Source organism: Heloderma suspectum, chromosome 7 (genome assembly GCF_057233095.1).
Source record: "Heloderma suspectum isolate Gila_16-S chromosome 7, 16-S_ref, whole genome shotgun sequence".
NCBI classification, from domain to species: Eukaryota; Metazoa; Chordata; class Lepidosauria; order Squamata; family Helodermatidae; genus Heloderma; species Heloderma suspectum.
Window position 1 is genome coordinate 32,343,865 of NC_139464.1, and position 12,196 is coordinate 32,356,060.

At 46.4% G+C, this 12,196-nt stretch overlaps 1 protein-coding gene across 2 annotated transcripts in view; it reads right to left on the minus strand.

The window, feature by feature from the left end:
- AKR1D1 (aldo-keto reductase family 1 member D1) overlaps window positions 1–12,196 on the minus strand; it is a 79,663-nt gene continuing 67,467 nt past the window's right edge. For both annotated transcript variants that reach the window (XM_084809545.1, XM_084809544.1), the window contains 4 exons: window positions 8,257–8,366; window positions 7,352–7,517; window positions 5,626–5,708; window positions 1–668 (listed from right to left, as the gene is read on the minus strand). In XM_084809545.1, coding sequence (XP_084665671.1) covers window positions 626–668; window positions 5,626–5,708; window positions 7,352–7,517; window positions 8,257–8,366 — 402 coding nt within the window. In that variant the 3' untranslated portion in view covers window positions 1–625. The remainder of the gene's footprint in view (window positions 669–5,625; window positions 5,709–7,351; window positions 7,518–8,256; window positions 8,367–12,196) is intronic.

Below are 12,196 nucleotides of genomic sequence, written 5' to 3' on the forward strand. Positions count from 1 at the left end.
ACAATAGCAAGTATTCTCATTTTATACAATGGAGTGTTGACTTCACTCTAAAGAGAAAAGCAAAGATGGCACTGGTCCATTGTTCCTTCTATACAAACAGCATAAGATGAGCACAGGTGCCAAGGAAACCTAAGATTAGGGAACATTCTGATCTAGAAGACAATCACATTATTTTTTTAACAATCCCATCCAGATTTCCTTTGAATGATTGCCATTCTCATTCCGTGTTTCTTGATTTTGCATCCAACAGTTTTGGTTCAACAGAAGTTTAACCAGAAATATTCTTTAATATCTGTTACACATGACAAGTTTTGAGGCAGGCAGTGAAAGGCCTTCTGCTTTTAAAATCTCATTTCAAACAAAAATCAATCTGACTCTCCTCTAGCAAAGTGTAAGTCACAATATTCAAATTTTATTTGTTTCTGAACATGGTATTAAAAAAGCTCTTCTGAAAGGGCCTTACTTTCCATATTCATAATAAAACATACAATTGAGAGTTGGGGCAGGATAGGTCATATGACCTGTAGAAAGTTTAAGTTTTACTGTTAGTAGATACAAAACTAAAAGATAACGAACAAGTGATGAACACTAAAACTGAGAATACACTCTTGGATCCACTTTATTTTCAGTATTCCTCATGGAATGGATACTCAGGATGGTCCTTCCACCTGTAGGGGATTAGAAGTCATGATTAATAGGGACAATACATACAGACAACCACACAGCCCTATGCATGGGCCACAGATGGTACTTGTGATGTGGACGATCTACTGGTACGTTTGTCTGCACAAGGCACCCATCGAAATGAATGAGAGGTATGCGGTCATTTTCAATAGGGCTTCCACAACAGAAGTGCCAAGTGGTTTGTGCTCTGTTTATGCACTTGACCCAACAGAACTTCAAATGGCAGCACTCTCTTCAGATAACCAACTCAGTCTAAATAAGCTGAAAGCAGAGTATACAAAAAGCAGGCTTTAAAACAGGGCTGGGCAGAAGGTAGAGCTTCAGATGTTTTGGACTTCAACTTGCAGAAGCCCTTGCCAGCATGGGCAATGGTCAGGAATGCTGGGAGCTGAAATTCACAATATCTGGAGGTCTACCTTCTGCCCACCCCTGTTCTAAAAGCCCCTAGAACCCAATTTTAGAGAGGTGGTCTCTGAAATTTAGAGTTTAAAATCTGGCTTTCTGTATTTCTAGGAAGAGATGCCTTTGCAAAGTGACAAGGGAGACGGCCATTTCTGTGTTTTATGGTGCTGTGTTTAGATTGTTATCACTCTTTCTGTGGTGGGTTTTTTCCTAAATCTTTATGGCAAGGATTTTAATACTTTGTGTATCTGAGGGAGGAATCCTGAGCTCCAAGGAGGTCAGCTGAGGGGGCCCTGTGGGCCTCCCTTTCTTGGCAGGCAAAGAGTGAGTTCCACTGCCAATGGCCATCTGCCTCCTTGGGGCAGTTGCACCACCATTGCTCATACTGTCTGCGGTGTTCTGTGGGCAATGGGCCAAAAATGGGATGTTTCTGGGGGTGTTGGGGAGGCCTTGGATCTGCTGGATCCAAAGACCCCTAGCTCCCCCACCATACCCCCTGATCTCCCACCACCACCTTATTAAAATATTATGAGCCACATTGAATGACAGAAACCTTTCCTTTCCTCAAAGACATCATTTCGAAATGGAAGGCAAGACTGATGGAAGTGTGTTTGGACATGTCCTTTTTGTCTTTCCAAGAGTTATGTATGAAACATGTGTGGGATGGGTGTGGATATGTGTTACACTTATTACAGAGCTCCTAAATTATGAGGAGTCTCTAAAACTATAAATGTGATAAATATTACTGGGCCAGGTTTATGGTTTGGTTACTGATGTATAAAACCTTAAACAACCTGGGACCAGGATATTTGAGAGAACGCCTTCTCCCTTACCAGCCTGCCCAGTCACTGAGGATGAGGTGCTCCTGGCGGTTCTACATGGAGCTGAGGTCTGTTTAGAGTCCAGTTCCAGTAGCGCCTTCAGTGTACTGGCTCCCTCTCTGTGGAACTCCCTGCCTGTTGATGTCAGGCAGGCACCAACGTTTTTGTTTTCGGTGCCCGCTGAAGACATTTTTTATTTCAACAAGCCTTCCCTGACTGGCCAGCCATGGTTTTATTGGCATAATTTGATTTTAAAGATTTTAATTCTGTACTTCAGTGCTTTTTTCTTTTCTTTCTATTGTTCACTGATTGGGAATCTTGTTAGATATATAGTGGTATATAAATCCTGTAAATAAATAGAAAAAATAGCACATTTGCTGAAAGAGTCTCCTCCTCTTTCCACCTTCTCAGATTCCAAGATGCTGCCTCGATAAGCAGCGTGGTTACGCTGTAGTTAGCGCAATTGAAACAAATTTAATTGGCTGGCGTTATCAAGGTTAGATTCAGTAAGCCACGTCCTCGCTACATACAGTAAGAATGGCAGCCTAAAGTGCATGGAGCTTCCTGCAGCTCCCTGACCTGGCAAACACACCCAGCTTCTCTGCGGGGTGGGGCAGGGGGGTGGGGGTTGGATCTAATTTTTTGTCATCTCTTCCGCCTCCTGCAATGGCCTGCCAGGTGTCCAGTTTAGACCTCGCTGCCCCCTTCTAATTAAACAGCTGGGACTCAACCTGGATCTTGGATGCTGTGTTTGGTTATGTAAGGACATTAATGGCCCAAGTAGCTTCCAGGAGCCTAGAGAGTGACATCGTTTAAAAGGAAAGCTGGCGTCCTTTTGTGCAATTGTTTTCAAGTCTGTTTTGCTGCAGACTTGACAGTAACTTCAGTGGTGTAAAGTCGTCCCTAGGGAAGAGTTAGCCTCATATAATACAACGTGCTGTGCTCCTCCTAAATCTTTCTTATGAGTGAATATAAAAAATTCCACGTTTCCCAGAAATCACAAAGCACTCCCTCAGGCTTTGGGATCAACAGAATTGCCACAGTGAGGACTTCGCCATGGTTCAATTTCTTGCAGTTCTTAGCCAACTTAGCTATGTATGCATGTCTTTTTCTAAGCAACTGATGCTTCCGATCAGAGCAGCCAGTCCACATAATAAAGCAGAAATACCAAGCACTGACAGAGCTGTCAGTGGTGCTTGATAAATGAGTTGCAGCAACTTTCCCCATACTGGTTCCCTCCTGATGCTTCAGACTACAACTCCCAGCACTACTGGCTGGGGCTTCTGGGAGTTGAAGTCCACAATATCTGGAGGGCACCAAGTTGGGGAAAGCTGAGTTTCAGGGATCATAGCTGTTGGGGTGCTGCTTCTAGGGCCAGGGGCTGCAAGAGAAGCAAACTCATGGAAGTGTGAAGCAGTCTATACAAACAAACATACGTCTTATGTTGGGTGATTCTGCAAGTGCTCCATCCCTTTGCTTGTTCAAAGCTTAAGTGTAGGACAATAAAAAGAACAACATGACAGTGGTTAGTACTGCCTTCCCCAACCTGGTTGCCTTGAGATGTGTTGGGCTACAACTCCTATCATCCCCAGCCACCTTGGCCAATAACCATGCTGGCAGGGGATAATGGGAGTTATAATCTGACCTGCCTGGAAGGCTGGGTTGTGGAATGACTAGTGTTTAATCCCCCTTCCTGCTGGTGTCTGAAAGAGAGACAGCACAGCAGTGGGAAACACAACACGATATGGCTAATGCAGTGACTGGCAATACAAGACTTTCACTGCAGTTGTTTGTTTTCTTTGTCGTCAAGGTGGGCATTGTCCATCACGGAGCAGCCCTCCTCTAAGACCTACAGTCCTGCCAGAACAGCAGTAGGAACTGTAAACACGCCGACAGGCAGCGCGTCCGGCTGAGTGTCCCATCTGTACCCTAATCTCACTCTTGGCGTAACGTATGGAAGCACCATTCGTCTAATGGGAATTGCATAGGAGCAGCTAGATAAGGCGGAGACAGCATTAAACCAACTAGAATTGGGTCAGAACGCTGGGTTGTGGGGTTTTTTTATGGGTACACGCAAAGCTCTTGAAAATATAGCACAGCCGCAAGCATGATTTATGGCTGTAGCAAACAGGTACATATGCGCCAAGGAGCCAAGATTGGATACAGCTCTTTGACAGCAGTGGGAAATACGTACTTACTACAATGCTGGTTTGTCATGGCCTGCCCTCTCTCCCTCTCTCTCAAACATGGGAGTGGGGGAGGGCATATAACTACTGTGCTGAATTCTGGGCAGCACCTCCTCTCCCCTTACTTTGACGTGGCAAATGGGCACCACAGCAGAACAGCCAGTCTAATCAGCAAGCACTACTCTTGGTGCCTGCCATTTTAATTCCCCTACAATGCCCCTAGGGCCCTGATGTATGGCAAGTGTCAGCCACAGCCACCCAGGCTCCAGCGCTGGGCAAAGGAAAGCAAGTGTCTGGCCAGTCCAGAGAAGAACGCTGGGCTCAGGCGGCTGGAGCTGGCATTTTGCACAGTGGGCGGGGCCAGCCTCTGTCCCTGGGCCCTAGACCTGATGGCCCCCACATGCTTAGAGCTGGCTGAAAGTTTGGGTAGTTCTCTCTTTCCCACGCCATGGCCATTCCATGCTTTATAACTGCTCATGCTCACTTCAATCACAGCACCATCAAAATTGCAAGAATAAAATGGAGTTTGCTCTTCCTGCTCTGATGCTAAATGCAATTTACTTGAGGGTGAGCACAATCTTGTGGGAGAAAAAAAAGGAAAAATAATAACCTGGGCATCTGTCACTATGTACATCTCAGCCTGGCCACCCCCAGACTTTAAACTATTCTGATAATAAACAAGCAGCTTCAACTCCGGTGGGCTCTGGCATGGTCATGACAGCTCAGGTGCTGAGGCCAGGACTCTTTGCCACTGCTGCCTTCACCTACCGCAGTCTGGGCAGTCATTTGGGGGTGGGGAAGCAGCTGGGTTGTGGGGCCTTGGACCCCAAGGTCCAACCCTAGCTGCACCACTGACTGAGTCTGGATGAACAGGCTCCCACCAGTTTGGTGCATATTTTGTATCTTGAGGTCTAGAGTTCGGGTCTAGAACATCAGAAGAGCCAGGCTGGATCAGACCAAGGGCCCACCTAGTCCACCATTCTGTTCACACAGGGCCTACCAGCTGCCCACGAGAAACCCACAAGCACGACATGGGTGCAACAGCACCCTCCTGCCACAGCTCCCCAGCAACTGGTGCATGTAGGCATCCTGCCTCCGATACTGGAGGTAGCATATAGCCACCAGGACAAGTAGCCACTGATGGTCTACAGGCCCCACCTTTGTTTAAAGAAAGAAAAAAGTGATAGCGCAGCAGTGAGTATTGCATGAGAACAGAGGTAGGGAAAGTGTGGCCCTGCAGATGTTGTTGGATTGCAACTCCCATCAGCCTGAGCCAGCAGGCAGTGGTGAGGGCTGATGGGAGGTACAGTCCAACAACATCTAGAGCAGCCTTTCCCAAGTTGGTGCCCTCCAAATGTTTCAGACTACAGCTCCTGGCGTGCCCCAGCCTGGCCATGCTGACTGGGGCATGCTGGGAGTTGTAGTCCAACAGCTCATTCTGCTGATCTGGACAGCCACACCATTCCCCATCCTTGCATTAGAACAGCTCTTTTATCCACACACTTCATGTCTGGAATTGTACTGGTACTTACATGAACAAATCCACGTAGCGGGTATTTTTATTCAGAGCCTCAATTTCTTTCATTTCTTTCTCAGTGAGGGAAAAGTCAAAGATCTTAGCAGAAACAGAGGGCAGGAAAAACACCAGTTATTTTCCATGTATGTGACTGATGATGCTTACATCCCCATTCTCTGAGTTAACAAATGTTGTAAGATCCGTGTCCAAATTCACACATATCGTTTTATTGTTTGATTACCTGCACGTATGATACCTGTCACAGATCTTGTATATAACCACGCACAATACATCTTTCAACAGTTGTCCTTCAAGTGATATTCATCAGCCTGTGACCCAGCGAAGACTTTTGGGAGGTTTGTTTATTTGTATCAGATCTGTATCATACCATTTTACTTTAGTTTATTTTTCGGTATTTGTTAGCTGCTCTTCAGCCATGGCTCTCACAGTGGCGTATGGAGTAACAATATTAAAAGCACAATAAAATAATGATTTCAACAAGCCACAGAGTTATTTTTTAAATGGCAGCATAAAGCAATGCACAGATAAAAGGGCCAGGCAACTAAAAAGGTTTTCAACGGAAAATATGTTAGCAGGTGATCCTCCCTCAACAGAAATTCCAAAGGTGAGATGTTATGACTGAAGCTCTAAAGCACTTCCGTAACCTGCTGCCCTCCGGGTATATTGATCCTCAACTCCCATCAGCCTCAGCCAGCTTGGCTAATGGTTAAGAATGCTAGGAATTGTAGTCCAAAACATCTGGATGGCACCAGGATGAGGAAGGCCAGCCTATAGACCTCATGTGGGGCTATCCCATTTTATGGTATCCTGTGAGGCGGGTTAAGCTGAGAGGTCATACTTGGCCCAAGCTCCCCCAGTGGGATTCTTGCTCATTAAAACAGTTGAACCTAGGCCATGTCCAGCTCTCTAACCCTGACATCACAACTACTCCTGATGCTTTTGGAACCAGGACTGGGACTCTCTTTCATTTCAAGGGACGAATTCCATTTCAGAGAAATGGGGCAGGGCCAGAAATATCAGCATATTTTAGCGCAAAGCTCTTACTGCCAATGCATAAGCCTTAGGAGAGGCATTTCAGTCTTTCAAAACTGCACAACTGCCAGGAAACCACCCAAACATAGGTGGCCAGGGAAAAGTGGCCGGGGAGTGATAATCTGACCATCGGAGGGGCAGGTTTAATCCCCAGCCCTGAGGTACCCCACTCTTGTTTTAGAATAAGGGAGAGAATATGGCCTTTGGGGCCACCGAATATGGAGGGAGGCATTATTGGTATTTCCAGGTCAGGGGAAGAGATGTCCAACCCAGGGGAAGAGTTCTCCATGGTTTTCACGACTGGAGGGCAGCCTGAACTAAGCTAAGTCACAACAGCAAGACATGGGGCTCCAAATGCATGGCTAGGCTAAACGTGGGTCCCAGCAGGTCAGAAAAGGTTGAAGTCCATGGGATGAGGCCTTCATTCTGTCTCGTCGACAAGGCCCCTTGTTTGTGTAAGCAACACTGGAGGATGTCGCTGCTTTCTATAGTGGGATGGAAAGAAAGAATGGTAGCTGTTTCAAAACAATAGGAGTTGGTGAACCTGTGGCTCTGTAGAGGTTGCTGGACTTCAACTCCCATCATTCCTAGCCATGGGCCATGCTAGCTGGGCTGATGGGAGTTGGAGTCCAAAACCATATCGGGGGCCATGAGTTCTCCCACTCCTGCATGAAACAGATCAATGTTACCTGGATGTTTTCTCTAATGCGCTCCGGATTGAAGCTTTTGGGAATAACCACCACCCCTCGCTGGATGCTGAAGCGGAGTGCCACCTGAGCCGCTGTCTTGCAGTATTTTTCCCCAATGGCATTCAGCAAGGAGTCATCCAGTAGCGGAGGGGAAGACACATTAACCCTTGTTGCAAGGGGGACAAAAATGAAACAAACAGATTTTCCTTGTGTGGGAGCTGAATCACCAAAAGAAATCTATTGGGGGAGAGAAGGGACTGAAGCAAGGTCACATTTATAGTCATTCGTAGACACAATCAGGCTGCAGTCCTTTGGTTCCCTGGAAAGGCATCCCAGGGGACATAGGATAAAGCAGATCTTCTTCTGTACCTATCGAGAGGGAGGTCTGCGGGGGGAAGAGGCCCACCCTTGGAAGCCACCCTGTTGTGGGTGCGGAAACCATCACCATCCTTGAAACTCTGCTGCTGGAGCTCTGATGGCAGTAATGGCAAAAGGGGGGGGTGCTGGGAGGCAGATCCAAAGCTGTCCTATTCCCCTGACACCCCCCTGGAATGGGCAGGGGTGGAAGCATGCATGCCCTAGAGCTGATGTACTTATCACCCCCAGTGGAGGGTGGTGGCTCTGATTTCGGGGGGGGGGGAGAGCTGTGAATCCATTCCGGGTTTCAGTCAGAACCAACCAGAACTCTAAAGGAGCTATCCAAGGTGCTGAACCCAATCCCCCAAATAGGTGCAGCATCTTGGATGGCTCCTTTAGAGTTCTGGCTGGTTCCGACTGAAACCCAGAAAGGATTTTACAGCCCCACTGAAATCAGAGCCACCAGCTCCTACACTGCCACGGGAGGCTTACCAAACTTTAAGGTCATCTCGCTAATGAAGCAAATATCCCTCAACACAAAATCTTACCAGGTTTCATCTCTTGATGTTCCAAGAGGGCTGTACCCAACAAGGATGATGCCATGCTGTCTGCAAAATTCCGAAAGTTTGGGTTGGGTGAAATATGGGTGGCATTCAACCTACACAGACAAATTGGAGAAAACTGGATTCAGAATAAAATAAACCAGCAAGAAAGGGTTTTTTAAAAAAGCAACAGCTAAGCTACCTGTACCTTTTCCCCTGCAGAATGAAAACATGCTGAGGGTATATTTTTCAGTGAGTGACCAAAAGGAGTGAGTAAGCCCTTCTCCCTGCATAGGTTTTCCACTTCAGACTGCAGCCTCCAAACAAATTCACACACACATATGCACACACCCCACATCTCAAGGAAGCCTCTACAGTGCTCAGTGTTTTGCATAGTTTGACCATGAGCTAGCCATTCGAGATGTTTTCATGCTGACATTCCACCCCCATGCATAGCTCTGCTGGGTGTGATTAGGAGAACATGAGGTTCAGTCCTGACAAGAGTCCCGCAAAGTTGCTCCTGCTTTTCACCACTACATTCTGCTTGTTCACCTGCCTTTCTCTGTGGCCCAGGCAATGGTGGTGGTGTGAAGGACGAGCAATAGGTACCATTGCCTACTTGCTCCCTGTCAAGCAAGCAAGTGGTGGCAGTGGTGAGGAAGAGGAGCTGGTGACAGTGGCAGTGAGAAGGTAGATTCATAGAATCATAGAATAGTAGGGTTGGAAGGGGCCATCAAGTCCAACCTACAAGACCATCGAGTCCAGCCCCCTGCTCAATGCAGGAATCCAAGTCAGAGCATCCCTGACAGACGGCTGTCCAGCCTCCTCTTGATTCACTGAGGGAGGGGCCCCATTTGAAGAGTGTTTAGCCCAAGGGTACTAAAAAAACTGGAACCGGCACTGTCAGCCTCCAATATAATTTTGCAAAGGGCAGTTCAGGTTAAACCACAACTGTGTTTGCAAACCTGCACACACTTCCTTGGAAGTAAGCCTCAATGAACTCAGTTATGAAGAAATGCATGAAAGACCTGGTTACAAACCCCCTGCAACTGTTGGTGTTTAGTCAGGGTTGTCGCCTCTTTTTCTGAAAGGCTCCTCCTTTTTGACAGCTATATGGGAGGCAGGCAGGCACATCCTGGTCCTCTCCATGCCACGAATAGCTGGACCTATCCAATTTGACTGGTGGAGATGGGTGACCATTTCATTTCAGTTGATTTTTGATATGAATTTACCAAATTTGCAAAGTTCCTCATATCTAGGAGAGGAAGAACTTGAGTTTTTGTTTTTGTTTTTAAATTGTATACAGGAGAAAGCAAAATTCCAGCTTCTAAAATGAACAGAGACATTAGGGATGTATGGATTGCGTAAAATTTATTCTGTGTTCATTTTGAGGATTGTCTGGTACCTTTCGTTGAGTTGTCTATTCATCGACGGAGCTGGATTTTTTTTCTTTAAAAACAAAAATACAAATTTGCACAAATTCGCACTTGCACAAATTCACACCCCAAAATACCCCCCCCAAATGCATTATCATGCTTTAGCCTATGGGGGAAATATGCATTTTTGGTGGTTTAAAAAAAATCTATTACTAAATTTGTGCAAAATTCCAGGAAGTTGGAAAAATGTTCTGCAAGTCTGTGGAATCCACCCAAACTTGGGGAGAGCTGGGCCACTGCAGGATCCATGGGTCGTGGCTTCCTTTGACAGCCGTAACAGCCATTGGCATTACTTTGCTCTCAGTCTATGCAGGACTCACCCAAACGTTAGGCAGGGTGAAGCTGTTGCTCCAGGCAACAGATGCTGGGAGGAAGCAGCAAGAGGTTTGCCATCTACCTGTGTGTCATGTAGCCCACTCTGAACCCCCTACATTAGTCTGCTGCCTTTAGGTGCAGTAGAGGAGGATGGCCCATCATCAGTTTTGGACAGATTGATCTGCCAATCCAGTCAACTTATCTACATGGAATGGGAAAGGGCACCATCTTGTTCTTCACTTCAGGCAGCAAAATGTCTTGGGCCAGCCCTGAGTCTATGAGTGTGTAAGGAAATGAGGAGCAGGCAGAGAAGCATCAAGGATGATGTTCCTTGGGCACCAGATAAAGAACCTTGGCTTCTGCATAAACAGAATTGCATGTATGTGCATTCAAATGATCAGTTCACACAACCAGGTTGACATCTTAAGGGTATTGCTTATTGCATATGATTGGAGCTCAATGGAATACATAATGAAGCCATCCTCTTATCGTTTTGCCATAAACACAGTTCCCTTGAAAAGCTGTGATAGGTCTGGGATGAAACCTTGGAGAAGAGAACAAGAAAACTGGTTTGCTCCAAGCCTCTGAATATCTAGATTGATGCTGATAACTATCTACACAGGCCAACATTTCATCGATAAGAAGTATCTGTTCCAAGGAGTTGTCCTAATTTATCCCAGGACTGATTAATGGTGTGTGAGGTTGATTAGAACACTAGCCCCAGTAAAGCATGAATTCTAGTCCTTGCTAACCTTTCCCCACCCCTTTGCTAAAATTAGAGTCTCTATGGGATGTGCAAAAAGGCTTCAATTAGGCTAGTCCATGCATTTCAACTGCAAGTTTAAGCTGGTGGAACACACTGACCTTTTCTGGTTGCCAAGAAAACTGTGTTCCAGCCCTCTCACAGGGGGGTTTGTCTAAAAAGTGCACAGTGCTTAGAAATCCAACACCTCCTAGATAACCCTTTTTATAATCAGACCCACAAATTACTAGGTTCTTTTTGATGACACAGCTTCCTTAGCTTCAGAGCATCTCATTTCCAGTTATTAATCAAGACATAGGCCAAATGCCTGCAACAAAAAGTAAAGAGCTGGATTCATCCATGCTCATTCAGGTATTGGGTCCACAGCTGCAAGAGTTATTACTCTGAGCACGGCTTCCTGGTGGGTGGAGGGTCCTTTTCAACATGGCTGCACTCTGTGGAGAGATCACCAAAAATGGCGGTGGCACTGTTTCAAATGTCTGTGCAGGGAGGCAAGAAATTCAGCCAAAGCCACAGGCTCTTTTCTTCTTCTCCACAATATAATTTTAAAAGTAACTGTCCTTCAAGAATATGCCATTGTTTCCCATCTTTAATATAGCGTAATAACCATATTGTTTTATTGCCCACGTTTTGTCCATGGAGCTCAAGGTACTGTACGTGAGGGGTTGGATCCAGGATCTGCTTTCCTTGGACAGAAAGGCTCTGATCACAGAAAGTGCTTCCTCCTGATTTTCAGAGATTTCCCCTTTCACCACAGCTCACCCCATTCAGCAGGGTCTCCCACACTTCTGTGTAGCATTTTCAGGAGGCTGGAGGGTCTGCTGAGGGAGAGGGGAAAGAGAGGGGAAGCCCACTTCTGCCAGCCCAGTTGCATGTGCCTAAGTCTGGATCCAACCCAAGGTGTCTCCCATTAATGGGGTGGGACTATAGCTGAGTAGTACACCGATTTTGCATGTAGAAGGTCCAAGTTCAATCGCTGGCATCTCAACTTAAAAAAGGAGCAGAGAGCAGGAGACGGGAAACTCCTCTGTCTCACACACTGGAAAGCCATCGCCAGTCGGCCAGTCAGAGTAGACAAGGGGTCCCCAACCTTTTGTGGTCACTGGGCACATTTGGAATTTTGAGAGTGTTGTCGGTGTGCTCAGAAAATGGCTGCCAAGGGGGTTTGCCCATTCTGAAGCTGGCTGCCATGGTGGGCCTGGCTGGTTACAAAACACTCATTTCCCAGAAGGCAAACTGGTGAGGCTAAAAGAAAAATAATTTGTCCAGTAGCAGAAGTACAAGGCAGACCTGGGGTCTGAGCTCCAAACCCCCAAACCACTCTTCTGAACCTAAATAAAGGCACTGGGGGAACGCACTTATTTAAAGCATGCCAGCCTCCCAGTTTCAATTTTTAAAAAAATCTTAAGAAATAAAATAAAATACAGGAGGG